The 17300-nt window shown below is 46.9% G+C and overlaps 1 protein-coding gene across 1 annotated transcript; it reads left to right on the top strand.

The window, feature by feature from the left end:
* Nucleotides 1–243: 243 nt before the first annotated feature.
* Nucleotides 244–10111, top strand: LOC103066650 (zinc finger protein 197-like). The gene is made up of 6 exons (XM_088151392.1): nt 244–819; nt 1396–1999; nt 2370–2484; nt 2612–2679; nt 6037–6166; nt 7337–10111. The coding sequence occupies exons 2-6, from the start codon at nt 1583–1585 to the stop codon at nt 8530–8532; spliced, it is 1926 nt and encodes a 641-aa protein (XP_088007518.1). The 5' UTR covers nt 244–819; nt 1396–1582; the 3' UTR covers nt 8533–10111.
* Nucleotides 10112–17300: the final 7189 nt, after the last annotated feature.

The following is a 17300-nucleotide window of genomic DNA, read 5'->3' on the forward strand; positions in this document are numbered from 1 at the left end:
CTTAAAAATGGAAGGTTGGAGACGTTCTAAAGTTGTCGAAAGTAGCTGGATTGAGAAGGCTTTCTTATGGGGGGGGGCGGACACCACAGCTTCCTTCCTCCTGGCCCCCCATGGAAAATTTCTCCCTCTCTCTCCTCTTTGCATGAGCACCTGCACTGCACACAGAATCCACCAGGGGGCTCCTTTGCAAAGAGAAGGGAACACTGTGCACTTTAGCGTTGGGCCACTGGGGGGCCAATGCCAGAGGTGGCTTTCCAGAGGAAGATGGGAAGGGAGTGACATCACTACATCGTGCCGCTCTAGGACGCTCCACTCTCTCTCTTTAACCCATTGAGCTTCGCAAGAGAGAAAAAGGCTGCAGGAAAGTCTTCCTGGGTGAGTGTGGGCCTCTTCCCCTGCAAAGGGAGGCAGCGTGTTCTCGCACTGGAGAAGGAAGAGACACAGGCCAAGTCCTCATCTAGGTTCAATCTTCTGAGTCCTGGGAGTGGGAGAGCCCAGATCCCATGTTCCCCTGCCACCCTTTTCCATGTACGTAACGGATGGGGGGAAAGCAGAGCTCCAGACCAGCCGTGTTGCCCCCAGGAACAAATCCAGGATTCTGAGGAAGGAGGAGGGGATCTGGGGGAGCCCTTCATGCCCCATTTCCTGGGAAAAGCCTCTGAGTGGGGGGAGAGGGAGAGTTTGCACTGCAAATCTCAAGCAGGAAAGAAGAAAAGCTTTGAAGGAAGGAGGTGCCAGAGATTGTGCCTGCATTCCCACCATGCGCTGATGAGGCTAAATTAGAGTTGGATCCTCTGCAGTTCAACACGTCTTAGGAGGGTGAGTGAACCAGGACATCATGTTAAGCTACGTTCTTTCAAGCCCTGTGCTTTGTGTGAACTCGGCTCCTGGGGTTGGTTGGCCTGTTTGGGCTTAGGGCGTGTTGTATGAACCTGCCTGCATGTAATAGTGTGACTTGGCTCTTCAAAAGCAAACCCTAAAGAAAGGGAAATGGAACATCCCAAGCCAGGGTCATTTCATTGCAATTTCATTTTTTCTGAACTCAACTTTCATGGTTTGTTAACCTGTTGGGGGGTTGGCATGTTGTATGAACCCTGCTTGTAGGGAAATACAGATCTGGGTGTTTAAAAAGCAAGCCCTTCCTTGTGAGAAGAAAGAAATAGAAAATGTTCCGAAATGCATTTATTGGGTATTCCAAATCCTTGATGGAAGTCAATCCCATATTTTGGGCTACACACACACACACACACACACACACAGAGGACCTATCTGCTCAATGCCACCGCAATCCTATATCAGCTCAGAAAAATACTTCCTTCCATGGGGATGAGTGTTGTTCAGTTGTTAAATCCACCACTTTCTAATTCATGGAATTTCTTTTCTTTTCCATCTCAGACACATGAACTAGAAACCATTTGCACATCCTTGCATAAAGATAAAATTATCTCTTAGGCAAAGGGGGCTGAATGGCCTGCTGAGGTCACTCCTCCAGCTACAGGAATGGTCCTATGAATGAAAAGACGTTTGGAGAGCCACAAGATTCCTCAGACTTATTTGGAGTTCCGTTACAGGACAGAGAAGAATGGAGAGAGAACCTTTAGCAAGTGAGGGAACTGGAAAAGGCCCTTCTGCTGTTCAGCCTGGGAGCTGTGGGGAGATCTGCGCAAGAACTGGGCAGAAGATCCTGGAGGAGGAAACCATCCATTCTGAAGTTCCGCCCTGGAACCTCAGGCGCATTGAAGACCAGGAGGCTGAGGGTCCCCGAGGACTTTGCAGCCGACTCCACTACTTGTGTAGTCGATGGTTCAGAGCAGAAAAGCACACAAAAGCGCAGATGCTGGACCTGGTTGTTCTGGAGCAGTTCCTGGCCCTTCTGCCCTTGCAGATGGAGAGCTGGGTGCGGGAGTGTGGAGCAGAGACCAGCTCCCAGGCGGTGGCCCTGGTGGAAGGCTTCCTCCTGAGCCAGGTGGAGGAGCAGAAGGAGCAGGTTGAGTTGCAGGTGAGACACCTTCATCTTGGGAGTCCAGAAGGGGTCTGAACGGAATAAACAATATGTTTGAATTCTTAAACCCTCCCGACCAGAGTTCTCTGGCATTCATAATACGTGGAGATGTTTCACTAATTCTTGTAGCACATTGTTCCATTATCCATTCTAGAAGATAGATTTGGGACAGCCGTTTCTCTCTTGCTTTCCAGCCTCACTGAATTTACACTGGAAGTTTTGAAGTTGTGTTGAAAACAAGAATTTATTTATTTATTTATTTATTTTGTATTTCACATTTACATACCGTCCATCTCACAAAAAGTGACTCCACTTCATGTTGTGCGATGTCTGTTAATTCTTCTTTTTTCCTGCCTACTATTTCAAGTCCTTCGCTGTGGACATCGAAGATCCTGAGGGAAGGAGAAATCCATCCAGTCCCCCTCAGGAGCTGTTTTTCAGGAGGATCTCTCAGGAAGATCCAAGTCAGGGCACCTCAGGAGGTAATGGAAGGTCTTCCCATCTCCCAGAGAGATCCCAGCTGTCTCATCTTCTGTATGTCTTTTCTTCTGTAGAATACTTCCTCCTGTTTTATTAATTATGCATCTTAAAATTCTGTCTCCCTCACAGGGAAGCATAGAATGAAGTTGTCTGCTCTTTATGATGGAGCTGAAACAATGGTTGAACCTCCAACTCAAGTAAGAGGAGGACATTTATTCATTAGATTTGTATTCTCCCTTTCGATCAGGAAGTCAAGTTGGTGTACATAGCACTCTCGCCTTCCATTTTTCCCTCTTGTTTGGGCTTGATTATTTTCTTGTTCCTGAGCAACATGGAATGGGGAATGTAACATTCAAGTTGCTCTCAGTCAGCTTAGCCTCCTCTGAAGTCTGTTGTTGATTTCCAATGGTTTGTAATTTCTATCCTGAGATTCTTATTAGGAAATCGGTTTTTTTAAAGACCAGTACTTAGCTCTCCTTCTGCTAGTTACCCTTCCTACTATTAGTTTACAATAACTAATTTTTTAAAAAGTCCTTCAAGAGATAGGAATAATGTTATTACAGCAGTAGCAACTGCTAAACAGAGACCCATTCATATTGTAATTCCTTGACGTGCAAGGTTGTTCAAAAGTAAGTAAGTACTCATATGGCACATTACCATTTTTAAAGTCTTGTTTACAACCAGTGATAAGGAAAATAAACCTATCCGATTAAAAGATAAGGCAGTCTATTTAAATCCAGTGAAGGTGGCCAGACAGAAAAGTGTCTCAGTAAAAATTGTTCTAATAGACCATATAATTAAAGCACTTTTGGCTTGCAAAGTCATTTCTAATCCTCTGATTTGTGCTTAGATTTGGAGGCCAAACTATCCAGCTTTGCAAAGGCTGAGAAATGTCCTTCCCAGAAAATTTTCTCCCATTTCTTATTTCCCATTCAGCCAATGGCTTAGACTGTTAGACAGACAGAGAGACAGACAGACAGGGAGAGAGAGATACAGATGATAGATGATAGATTGATTGATTGATTGATTGATTGATTGATTTCAGACTTGTATGCCGCCCATCTCCCCCAACAGGTGACTCTGAGCGGCTCACAATAATAAAAAAGAAGAAAAAACACAGGTCTCTCCAAACATGGATACAATCTATAAATAATTAAAAAACATATATTAAAAATGCCCTAAAAACCTCCTATGATTTTAGCCCTAAAAAACCTGTAAGATGCTGGGTGGGGGGGGACAACCCATCACCCCACCAGCCATCTCCACAGGTGCGGGCCCCCCTCTGGCCCCCAGGCCTTCTGGCAGAGCCAGGATTTGATCCCTTTCCTGAAGGCCACGAGGGAGGGGGGACACCGTATCTCAGGAGGCAGGATGTTCCATAGGGCGGGTGCTGCAGCAGAAAAGACTCTCTGCCTAGACCCCACCAATTGAAGTTCCTTGACTGGTGGGGTCTGCAACCTGCTCCTTCTGCTGGACTGAGTGGGGCGGGCTGAAATGACCGGGGCGAGGCGGTTCCTCAGATAACCTGGTCCCGTGCCATGAAGGGCTTGAAAGGTGATGACCACCTTGAATTGGACCCGGAAACAAACTGGCAACCAATGCAGCTCACGCAACAGGGGTGTTATACGTGCCCTCCTAGGGGCATTAAGAACTGTCCGCACCACCGCATTCTGTACCAGCTGTAGCTTCCGGATACTCTTCAAGGGTAGCCCCATGTAGAGCGCATTACAGTAGTCCAACCCGGAGGTGACCAGGGCATGAGTGACCGTGCGGAGGTCCTCCTGATCCAGGAAGGGGCGTAACTGTCGCACAACACGAAGTCGTGCAAAGGCCCTCCTAGCCACGATTGCCACCTGCTCTTCGAGTGGGAGTCGTGAGTCCAGGAGAACCCCCAGATTACGCACCGGGTCTGTCTGGGGTAGTGCAACCCGGTCAAGAACCAAAGATGACAAGCTCCTAGATCTTGAGGCTCCCCGTATCCACAGCCACTCCGTCTTACCAGGGTTCAGCTGAAGCCTGTTGTCCCCTATCCAGGCCCCCACAGCCTCCAGGCATCGCGAGAGGGCAGTCACAGCGTCACTTAAGGCACCTGGGATGGAGATGTATAGTTGAGTACCATCAGCATACTGATGATACCTCACCCCATGGTGCCGGATGATCTCACCCAGCGGTTTCATGTAGATATTAAATAGGAGCGGTGAAAGCACTGACCCCTGTGGCACCCCACAAAGTAGGGGCTGGGGGCTGGACCTCTCGCTCCCTATCAACACCGATTGGGTTCGGCCTTGGAGAAAGGAGCTGAACCAGCACAACATTGTGCCACCCAGCCCCAACTCCTGCAGCTGACCCAAAAGGATACCATGGTCGATGGTATCGAAAGCCGCCGAGAGGTCAAGAAGAGCAAGGATGGATGCACTCCCCCCATCCCGCTCTCGCCAGAGATCATCTAAAAGTGCGACCAATGCTGTTTCTGTCCCATAACCAGGCCTGAATCCTGACTGATAGGGGTCCAGATAATCCGTTTCCTCCAGGATCCTCTGAAGCTGCCGCACGACCACCTTTTCTACCACCTTTCCTAAAAAGGGAAGGTGGGAGACTGGACGAAAATTGTCCAGGAGGGTGGGGTCTAGCAACAGTTTCTTGAGGAGTGGGTGGACCAAAGCCTCTTTGAAAGGCTTCGGAAACACCCCCTCCTGCAAGGATAAATTAACCACTGCCAGAACCCACCCTAAAGTCACCTCCCTGGTAGCTTTAACTAACCAGGAGGGACAAGGATCTAAACCACAGGTGGTCGCACTGACAGCCCCGAGGACTCTGTCCACTTCCTCAGGGGCAACAGGATCAAACCGTTCCCAGATAACTGGGCAAGAACGCTTCCTGGGCAACTCCCCTGGACCTACTCCACGCTTGGCTTCCAACTGAGAACGGATTTGAGCGATTTTATCCATCAGATGTTCAGCAAATTCCTCTGCATGACCCTGCAAGTAGTCCTCCGCCCCCCCCTTTTCCCAGGAGGGCCCGGGTGACCCTAAATAGGGCTGCAGGGCGACACTCTGAGGGTGCAATAAGAGCGGAGAAATGTTGACGTTTCGCCGCCCTTACCGCCACTAGGTAGGCCTTAATAGCAACTCTAACCCGTGTTCAGTCTGATTTGTCCCCAGTTTTTTGCCAGTGGCGCTCTAGACGTCTCTTAGCCCTTTTCAGCTCCCTCAGCTCCTCCATGAACCATCGGGAGCGCCGGTGGTGATGGGCCAAGAGAGGCGCAATAGAGATAGAGATAGAGATATAGATCAATCAATCCAGAAGGAAACTGGGGTTACTTTCACTGAATGGCACTGAAAGTCCTGCAGAATCAATCAAGTTGATAAAACCTTCCTGAAATATTTCTTCAGTCAAAGGCTTTTGGCTCTGTCCATTTTCTCACTTAAACTTTGGAATCCTACCAAGCAGAGCCATTTAGGTTAGTGCACACCTTTGCTTTGGGAATTTGTGAAGAATAGGACAGAACTTGCAAATCCTCCTGGGCCTCTTCTGTTCTTTCTTTCCTTGTTCAGGAGGGTCTTGTGTCCTTCGAGGAGGTGGCTGTGTATTTCTCCAAGGAGGAGTGGTCTCAGCTGGAGCCTCGCCAAAAAGCACTGCATCGGGAAGTCATGCTGGAAAATTATAGGAACGTGGCCTCTCTGGGTAAGAGTTTGCTATTCTCCAATCAGAGAGTTTGGGAAGACATTTTGTAGTTAGATGCCATCAGCTATTTCTTATTAAAAATCTCCAACCAGATGCCATCTCCTGGGAGGGAGAAGGAAACGATCTGGCCTTCTCCTGCTCCAAGGAAGGAAATAGGTCAATGGCTCTCTGCTTAGATGCATCCTGTGCCATTTCTTACCTGGTGAATGTTTCCATTTCTGTTTCAATATATCAGTGACAAACTGATTCCTTGGCTTGAGGAGATGCTTAATTCTATCACACTGATCTCAACTTTTTGGGCCCAGATGCTTCCCTAACTGTCTTATGAAGGTTTGTCATTTATTCAGCTCTTGGGCTAATGACTTTTCTTCCTCTTCATTTCTATCCTAAGCCTTGGGATTAGGGGTGAAATGGTGCTGTTTTTCCTTTGGAAACCTGCTGTTTAGGGTTAATAGAAGAACGCTAAGTGTTTTTTCTCTGCAACCATGTGATTTTGGCAAGAGAAAAATGAATAGCGAATGGAAGTTAATTTGGGTAGGAGGAAAAGGACAAGTTTCAAAACCGATTTAGTTGTCACAGATCTCTGCTGTAATTTACACCCCCCCCCCAATAATGTTAGATTTTTTCCAATACCTCCTTGGATGTTTCCCCTGATTCTTCCTTAACTCCTCTTTATGTTTTTCTGTCTATAATGATGGCATTTGGAAGTCCTCATAGACACACAGGGGTTATCGCAAGGATGTGACTGCTAGAGAACTGGGCTATCCAATGGGCCGGGTTCTCAAGAGATGAGACCTTCCATCCAAGTGGCTCTCTCTCCCATTTTCTCCAAGGCTTCCCTTTTCTTGCTGCCTGTAAATGCAGGGACAACTAAAGATGAATGAACACACCCAGACTGAGAACCAGTTTTTTCAAGGGAGAGCTTCCTCATGGAGAGGAGGCTAAGGGACCCCAAAGTCAGATCTTACATCAATCCGATACCAAGCATAGCACCACGTTTTGAACAGGCCCTGGCAGAAGCGGGCAGAAGAATCACAAAAAATGCTAAAGGGAAGAAGAGCTGGGGGGTTGGGGGTTGGTAATGTTCAAATAAGGGATACAAAGTTGGAGCTTGATCCCTTTTGCACGTCAGCTTGTGTCAACTTTCCTTTTTTTCTTCTGTCCAACCAGGTGACGGATGGGAGATGGAGGGTTCGGGCCACGAGGCAGCAGCACCTTTGCCAAAAGGCGGAAAGGAAGTTGTGGAAAGGATGTTTGGAAAGCAAAGGCTTGAGGAAATCCAGTTAAAAGCGGGACCGGGGAAATGCTCTACTTTTCAGGGTGCAGATATCAGTGTCTTCTTGGCCAAAGATGAGCACCAAGAAAAAGGACTGTATCCAGGATGTAGAAAAATACTCAGAGATGAATCGGGATTATGTGACTGTTGTAGAAGCCATGCTATAGAGAAACAAAATGAAAGCAGGAAACACTCCAGACGGACCTTTCCTCCTACTTTACGTCAGAGAATACAAAAAGGAGAAAAACCATATAAGTGCCTGGAGTGTGGAAAGTGCTTCAGAGATTCAAGTTATCTTACTTCCCATAAAAGGATCCACACAGGGGAAAAACCATATGAATGCAAGGAATGTGGAAAAAGCTTCCATTTTGCAACAAGCCTTACTTCCCATAATAGGATTCACACAGGTGAGAAACCATATGAATGCCTCAAGTGTCAAAAGAGCTTCAGTCAAAAATATCAGTATACTGTACATAACAGAATCCACACTGGGGAGAAACCATATAAATGTCAGGAGTGTGGAAAGAGCTTCAGAGCTTCAAGTTCTCTTACTTCTCATAAAAGGATCCACACTGGGGAAAAACCATATAAGTGCCTGGATTGTGGAAAGAACTTCAGAGCTTCAAGTTCTCTTACTTCCCATAAAAGGATCCACACTGGGGAGAAACCTTATGAATGCAAGAACTGTGCAAAGAGCTTCAGACAAAAATATCATTATATTGTACATAACAGAATCCACACTGGGGAGGAACCATATAAATGCATGGAGTGTGGAAAGAGCTTCCGTTCTGCAAAACACCTTCCTTCCCATAAAAGGATCCACACTGGGGAGAAACCGTATGAATGCAAGGAATGTGGAAAGAGTTTCAGTCAAAAACATCATTATACTGCACATAACAGAATCCACACTGGGGAGAAACCATATAAATGTATGGACTGTGGAAAATGCTTCACTGAGTCAAGTTCCCTCACTTCCCATAAAAGGATCCATACGGGAGAGAAACCATATAAATGCTTGGAGTGTGGAAAGAGCTTCAGAACCAGCAGTGACTTCAGTTGCCACAAGAGGATCCACACTGGTGAGAAATGATATAAATATATGGTGTGCAGAAAGGGATTTACTCAACATCAATCACTTTATGAGCATAGAAAAATTCATTCAAGAGAAACTGATAAAAACAGACAGAATAGAACTGCATAAATGAATTGTGTGTCAAAAAGTTTGGAGACTACAGTCCTAAGCTGTTTATTACCATGGAGAAATGAAATGTTAGTGAATGGAAGATAAGAGGGAACAACGATGGCGAAGAGAATGGAGAAGAATAACTACAACGGATTACTTGAGCGATGTTGAGCATTTGTCCATACAGTGCCCTGAATCTAGTCTTTCTTGGAAGACCCTACGCTGGCATCATTTGCTTTCTGCATCTCTCAATTTATTGGCCACTAGAAGCACCAGAGATAAAGACATTAGAGGGACTCTGCACTTTGACTTTGCTCTCTTTGCAGCCAAATGTGTAATCTGCATCTCTCATATTACACCTCCTCTTGAACAGACTGTTAATTATGAGGGGTGTCAACACTTTCAGTGTTGTATTTACTCCTCTGGCTTCCTTGCTCTCTTGGGATGAAGAAAACGCCACGCAGGTTCTAAGGCACAGATGGGCAACCTCAGTTTGCTGTCACCATGTAGCTTCCTGAATAAAGGTGTATCTTTTGGTTTCCCTTCTTTCAAGGACTAGTCTCCAGAATTGTTTTACAAAGTGCCAGTCTCCTTTTTTTTAAATAATGTATTAAATTTTAAGCAAGAAAGATAAAAACTAACAGAGACTAATATTTAAGATGAGAAAAAAAGAAAAAGTAAAGAGAGAACAAAGCCAAAATTGCAGAACAAAATGAAAGAAAAATGAAATATAAAGAAATCACTTCCAATTTTCTTTTACAACAGTTACAGGTGTAAATTTAAATTGACCTCTTACTCTATGGTTACAACATAACTTTCATTTTTCTATCATCTAACATTTTTTCTAATCATCAAACCCATATATCGTCATTTTTTTTCTGTTTCATGTAAAAAGTCCAAAAGGGGTTTCCAATTGGCATCAGTGTTTTTTCTCTAATCAAGGCTGTCAATTTAGCCATCTCAGGAAGCTCCATCATCTTCACCATCCACTCTTTCATTGTGGGTAATGTCAGATCTTTCCACCATTGTGCATATAAAAATCTCGCTGCTATTCTCGTATATAAAAATAAAGTTCCGTGAGTTTTTTTCAAACTTTTTGTCAATCAGTCCCAAAAGAAACATCTATGGCTTCAGTTCTTTAAAATCTTCTGAATTAATATATGTATTTGGATCCAATTTTTTTTAGCTTTTTTACATGTCCACCAAGCATGATAAAAAGTCCCCTCTTGTTGTTCATATTTCCAGCATAAATTCTAAGTACCTTCATACATTTTAGACAATTTTTCTGGTGACAAATACCAACGATATATCATTTTATAAAAATTCTCTTTAAGATTAGGACATAATATAACTTTTGGGCCTTTCATCCACATAGTCTCCCATTGCTCCATTGGTATGTTATAACAAAAATGTTTAGCCCGTTTTATCATACGTTCTTTCACTTGTTCTTTTGTTTCAAATTTCAATAAAAGTTTATACATTTTAGCAATAACACTCTCTTCATTTTATTGTGGAATGTCTGCCAAAGGTAGGAGCACAACACTGAAGAGAAGAAGTAGGTTTATTGCAGTGATCACTGGGTGCCTGCTTTCAAGAAAGAGGGACCCTGGACAATAGAAAAGCACAGAATTTATACACTTTTGAGGCTGAGAGGGGGGAAATCTGAGGGATCTGATTGGAGGATAGGTTTGGATAGGTGTTAAATGGGGGATAAATGGTTTTTCTATTGTGAGATAAGAACCACAGCAAACCCTTAAGCAGCAGGGTGATGGCCCTCCCATTGTTTCAGTATGATAGTGTTAAGAGGGCTATTTTTGGCAGCAGAACATGGTCACTCTTAGGTCATGCAATAGCTTGGAGAGGATGCTGTTTTGCATGAGCAAAGAATGGCAGAAGGAAGTGGAGAAAAGAGACTGCAGGAGAGTCAAGGGGGGGCAGAAAGAGAGGCAAGAGGGAGGGGGAGAAAAGAGTTTGCTGCAGGAGAGGCAAGAGGGAGGGGGGAGAGTTTCCAGCTTTATTTTATTATTTTTCCATCACAATTTGTATATAATTCTTTTTCAAATTCAGTCTTACAATCTTCAGAATCAAATGTCCTTTTATCTACTTTAAATCTTTCTAATAATTTTACACAGGAAAATCATTGATACGTATGCTTCTAACATCAAATCTTCTCTTGATTTTAACTTGAATTCTCCCTGGGAAAATTCTACCATGTCATCATAAATTAACCATTTATGTTTAGTTATCATTTGTACAATATGCTTCTTGTGGTGAAAGCCACAAAGGTATTTTCGGACACAACCTGGATTTATATCTATTCTGTATTCTTAATATGGCACATCTGACAAAATGATTTTTAAAATCTATATTAACTTTAGCTTTCTCATACCATAAATAACCATGCCACCCAAAACTCAAATCATGTTCTTCTAACTCCAGTAATGTTCTATTTCTCAGCATCTCCCATCCAAACTAAACAAAAGCTGCAAAGTATAATTTCAAGTCAAATAAACCCAAACCTCCTCTTTCTTTAGCATCTTGTAACAACTTATATTTGACTCATCGATTTTTCCCTGCCACACAAATTTAGATATGTCTTTCTGCCATTGTTTAATTGGTACATCAGTTGTCAAAACAGGTATTGTCGGAAACAAAAACAACATCCTAGACAAAACATTCATCTTAATCACAGAAATTCTCCCCAACAATGGCAGTTATAATTTTTCCCATCTTAACATATCTTTTTTAACTTCATTCCATGTCTTAACATAATTATTTTGAAATAACATACAATTCATATTTGTCAAATTAACACCCAAATAGTTTACCTTTTCTCAATCTTAAAACCCATTTTGTTCATCAATTAGAGGTGGTTGGCACCTTGAAGATGCTCTCTCCACCTTCTAACTTTGTCTGTAGTCTTTTAATGCATTTTGTAGTTTTTAAATGTTTTTATGTTTTTTATTTGTGAGCTGCCTAGAGCCACTGATAGTGAGATGGGCGGTATATAAATTTGATAAATATGTCGGGCAGAGTGATAATCACAAATACTCCTGTTTGTGCAGAGCGCAGCAAAAACTCCAGGAAAATATTAGCCATGACAGCAAACACAATGCAATGTCCATTTCTTGTTTCCCAAAGAAATCCAGTCAGAAAATATATACTAACTGGTGTTTATTGATAAAAATGCAAAATTCCATAAAATGCAAATATCATACAAAATATAAAGAAAAACACATCTCCTCATTTAATGTAGCATCCAAGACTTATTAGCAACACAAGCTTAACAAAATCTCTAGCTACAAACTCTTAGAGAAGAGGTACACTACTTGGTACTTTGTTACAACTACGTAGCCCATAAACCCTACATAGTAGCTAACACTAAAACAACTAACAACTACTCAGAGAGACTGAACATTTTCCTCTCCTTGTATTATAGCTCTATGCCATCCCCACTGGGTAACTAGCATACACACGCCAATAGGTGGCAGTAAATAGCACAATACACAACACACAATAACAGGTGTTTCTCACATGATCTCTGTAGTCAAAATATTATTTGTTATTGTTGTAAAGATAACAGGATGAATCCTTTCCCATGAGAAAGAAAATCCTGACACCCCTCTCAGCCCGTTTTCGACAGAACAATTACATGTTACAAAAATAATACTGTGAGAAGGCAGGGAGAAGTGAGGGCCTCAAACGAACCATCTTTGCTAGGGGAGAGCGCTGTGCACCATGGGGCAGCCTTGGGGGGGGTGGCAGGAGGGAGGATGGGCAGAAGGCACACTCGCACCAGAGTGGAGAGGGATGGCAGGAGGGAGGAAAGACTGCAGGCAAAAGGCACGTTCGCAGCAGAGTGGAGAGAAATGGCAGGGGACGGCTGTCGGGTCAAGTGGGGACTGGAATGTGTATTGCGCTGATTGGATTCAGAAAGTGGAATGTCTGCGGTTTTGCGGTTAATTAGCGGTGCTCCGGGGCGGTAAAAAAGGTGAGATTGTGAACCAAGCCCTCGTAGGAGGGGGAGGACAGATAGGGGGTATAAAAACCTGTCAGACCTTGCTTCGGGGTTCCTCCATTGCTGCGGGAGGGACCCACCTTTGCAAACATGCCCAATAAAAACTTCTGTCTACTGGACAACCGAACCCGTGTCTGTCGTTTTCTGACAAAATTGGCGAGCCAGCCAGGAGTCCTCGACGTGGACCGGACTGTGGGGAACCGGTGAGTAATCGGCCGTAACACCCCGTTGAGGTGTCTCCCGTTTTCCCCGGAGTCGGGTCCGGGACGGGACTCCAATCGCCAGTCAGACAGAAGTAAAGAGGAAGTCGGCCGACGAGGAGACCTCTGGGAGGTCTGGTGAGTACAGCCTACCCATAATCTCGGGGAGATTAGCGTGGTTACGAGGCGTTGGACGCCGCAAGGGGACAGAAGAGTCCGGGACCTTCTGTAAGGTGGGAAACATGGTCAGGAAGGATGGGTAAGGCGCAGAGTAAGAGTGTAAGGCCAGGGGCCAATGGGAAAAACGCAGTAGGGGGAATCCCCACGGATTCTCCATTAGGACAATTGTTGCAACAGTGGGAGACACCCTGGTTGTGTCCATTCACCAGGGGTCTGGAAAAACCGACCATGATAACTTTGTGCACTAAAGAATGGCCAAAATATCCACTAGTGGACCCCGAATTCCCCTACCATTGGGATACTCTTGGAATCCCCAGTAATTACTGGGTGACCCAACTAAAAAACTACATTGTGGAACATAAAATGTTAACACAGGAACCCTATGTGGAAGTCTGGTTCCATGTTCATTGGGAGGGGCCTCGACCCAAGTTAGCCAAAATTTTTGTCCAAAAAGAACAGGAGGATGAGGAGGACCTCTGGCTGACTGGACCCCAATGGGGGCCGCCACCTCCTCCTCCTCCTCCTCCTCTTCCTACCGCTCCTCCTCCGGCGCCCCCACCCTATCCCAGGCTGCGGAAAGAGCTGGACCAGCTGAACCAAGACATTCAGAACTTGCCCTTTATTCTAAGGTCGGCCAGTGCCTTCCCCGTCCGGGAAGTCCCGAACGGAACGAACGCACAGGGGGTGGCCGTCACCAGTTACGTAACAGTTCCCATCAAACCCAGTGAGTTGAGGGAATTAAAAAAGACCCTCCCTCGAGAGAACGCCCATACCGCCGCCGAACAATTGGAACTTTTTCTCGGCCCGGTGGAATACTCCTGGGGGGAACTGAATTACATTACCTCTATACGCCAGAAGAGAGGGGCCAGATTCGGCGAGCTGCGCTTGGGGCTTGGGAGCGAAGGAATGCAAATGTCCCGAATGCCCCGGCCGCAGATACTAAATTCCCTCTGGCAGACCCAAATTGGGATCCCAATAATGCCGCACACCGGCAGAACATGAGAGACATGAAAGAGATGATTTTGGAGGGCATCCGAACAGCAGTGCCCCAGGGGAAGAATTTGACCAAGGCTTTTGAGGTAACCCAGGGGAAGGATGAATCGCCCGGAGATTTTTGTGAGAGGATCCGGGTTGGCCTGACCAAATTCTCGGGCATGACTCCGGACACCCCAGCCTTTGAGACCTTGTTAAAAATGCAGTTCGTCACCAAAGCATGGCCAGACATTCAGAAGAACATACAAAAACAGGAGGGTTGGACTGAACAGGGGATAGGGGAACTCCTAAGGATTGCTCAACAGACCTATGTGGGGAGGGAGGAGGCGAAGACCAGGCAGAAAACTCAAATGATGATGGCAGCCGTTCAGGCGGCGGCCAAGAATGAGACGAAGGGGGAGGGACTGAGGGAGGCGCGACCTTCTCCCCATCTGGTTCGGGGACCTTGGCCCCGGAGAGGTGGCGTCGACCCCAGAAGGGAGAGGTGGACTGAGGATAGGCAAGGTTGTTTCCGCTGCGGGCGGGTAGGACACTTTGCTCGGGACTGCCAGGTGGATCGCCCCACGGGTGAGAGGAGTTTCCCCCTGTACGACTAGGGGGGTCATGGTTCCCCAACCAGGACCCACGGGGAACCCTTGGTAAACATCACGGTGGGTCCCACCGGCGAGGAACGGCAGTTCCTCGTGGATACCGGAGCCTCTCGAACATCGTTGTGCCAACCGATCCCAGGGATTGCGAAATCCCGGGGCGCGTCGGTATCGGTGATGGGGGTGGGAGGCTCTCCGGTCAAGGCAGACGTACTGGAGGGAGTGAGACTGGAGTGGAATGGGAAGGAAGTAACTGCAGATGTGTTACTGATCCCACAGGCAGGAGTGAACTTGCTGGGAAGGGATCTAATGGGTAGTCTAGGAGTGGAGCTGTGGAATGTGGAACAGGCAGAAAGGATGTGTTTGTTGCGGGAGGCGGACGTGGAGGTTGTGAACCCTGAGGTATGGGCAGGAGAAGGGGGGGCGGGTCGGTTTCGCATCGCCCCAATTAGCATCCCCTTGAAACCGGGGGTGACGGGTTTGCGGCAAGCCCAATACCCGCTGTCCCGGGATGGGAGGCGTGGGCTGAAGCCCATCATAGATGGGCTGAGGCGGCAAGGGCTGTTGGAACCGGCTATGTCCCCCTTCAACTCCCCTATCTTAGCTGTGAAGAAGAAGGACAATAGTTACAGGCTGGTGCAGGATCTGAGGAGGGTCAACGATTTGGTCTTGGCCCGGACCCCGGTAGTGCCTGACCCCTACACTTTGATGGGGAAGATCCCTCCCGGGGATCGGTGGTTCACGGTGATAGACTTGAAGGATGCTTTTTGGTCATGCCCTCTGGCAGAGGAAAGTAGGGATCTGTTCGCTTTTGAGTGGGAAGATCCGGAGACTGGGAGGAAGCAACAACTGAGATGGACGGTGCTGCCCCAGGGGTACACCGAGAGCCCCCTCTTGTTTGGACAGGCATTGGAAGAGTAACTCCAGGGGTTCCGGGCCCCTGGGGGTTCTCGGGTGCTGCAGTATGTGGATGATTTGTTGGTGTCTGGAGAGAAGGAAGTAAAGGTGAGAGAAGACTCAGTGGCTTTATTGAACTGGTTGGCTGAGGAAGGATTGAAGGTGTCAAAAGGGAAGGTCCAATTTGTGGAAAGGGAGGTCAAGTATTTAGGACATGTACTCCGGAAGGGCGAGAAGTTGATTGATCCTTCTCGAATACAGGGAATAATGCAGTTGAAGCCCCCTCATACTAAAACAGAGGTGCGGCGGTTTCTGGGTCTAGTAGGATATTGCCGGCTATGGATAGATGAGTACATGAGCAAGGCTCAGTTTCTGTATGAGAAGTTGAAAGGATCATCTGACAGGGTAGAATGGACAGACAGGGACACAGAGAAGTGGGGAGAATTACGAAGGAGCCTGGTAACGGCCCCGGCTCTGGCTCTACCGAACTTGGCCCTCCCCTTTCACCTATACGTTACAGCCCATGGGGGAACTGCCATTGGAGTGCTGACTCAGAGACGGGCTGGGAAATATCAACCAGTGGCCTTCCTGAGCAAAGCCCTAGAACCAGTGGTGAGGGGATGGCCGACTTGTGTGCAGGCAGTGGCTGCCGCTGCTGTGCTAGTGACAGAAGGGAAAAAACTCACTTTTGGGAGCCCCGTGATTGTCCATTCACCCCATCAGATCTTAAGTGTGCTTAGTCAGCAGGCGGCTGCTTGGATGACAGAAGGGAGGATGTTGAAATATGAGACAGTTCTCCGGATAAGTCCTGATGTGGTGGTAGGAACAGACAAGAATTTGAACCCAGCGGAGTTTCTTGCGGGGGAGCGGAAAGAATGGAAGCCGGCGGAGCACGAGTGCTCCACCCTGTTGCAGCTGCAAACAAAGACCCGGGAGGACCTGCAGGAGGTCCCGCTGGAGGAGGGTGAGGTCTGGTTTGTGGACGGGTCTAGCCGAGTAGAGCAGGGACAAAGGAAGTCAGGATATGCGATAGTGACGGCGGAGGGAGAGACAATAGAGAAGGGGGCACTACCAGCGGACTGGTCGGCTCAGCTGTGTGAAGTGCACGCTTTGAAACGGGCACTAGAGTTGGGAAAGGGAGTGTCTCTCACCGTCTACACAGACTCGCGATACGCCTGGGGAGTAGTGCACACTTTCGGGAAAATTTGGCTGGAACGGGGTTTACTCACAACTGCTGGGAAGGAGGTGAAAGCTCGGCAACTGATAGAGGGGATGATGGAAGCTCTTCAAGAACCCGACAGGATTGCAGTGGTGCATGTAATGGGACATCAGAAGGGGGACTCGATGGAGGCAAGAGGGAACCGACTTGCTGATCGAGTAGCAAAGGAGGCAGCGGAGGGTGTCCCCATTGCCATCATGATTGCAATCCCCCAGATAGAAGAACCTCCGGCTTGGACGCTGGGGAAGTTGGACGAGGTGCTGCTGGAAAGGGAAGGTTGCAGGGAGGAAGCAGGTCGTTGGGTTACAATTGAGGGGACCCCAGTAGTGAGCCGTGCTGACATGAGGGGGATGTTGGAGAAACTGCACGAAGGGTCTCACTGGGGGATGCAGGCTTTGATAGACACTGTAAAGCCGTGGTACTGGAGCCAGGGGATGTGGACAGAGGCGCAGGCTGTGTGCTGGAAATGCCTGATTTGTCAGAAAACCAATCGCAAAGCCATGAGAAGAAGGGAGAGGGGAGGAAGGCCCTTGGCAGTGTGGCCCTTTCAGCGAGTCCAGGTGGACTTTACGGAACTCCCT

This window comes from Python bivittatus, unplaced genomic scaffold (assembly GCF_059951505.1).
Source record: "Python bivittatus isolate LINGU-HERP-01145 unplaced genomic scaffold, Pbiv_v1 ctg000650_np1212, whole genome shotgun sequence".
In the NCBI taxonomy this organism is placed as follows: domain Eukaryota; kingdom Metazoa; phylum Chordata; class Lepidosauria; order Squamata; family Pythonidae; genus Python; species Python bivittatus.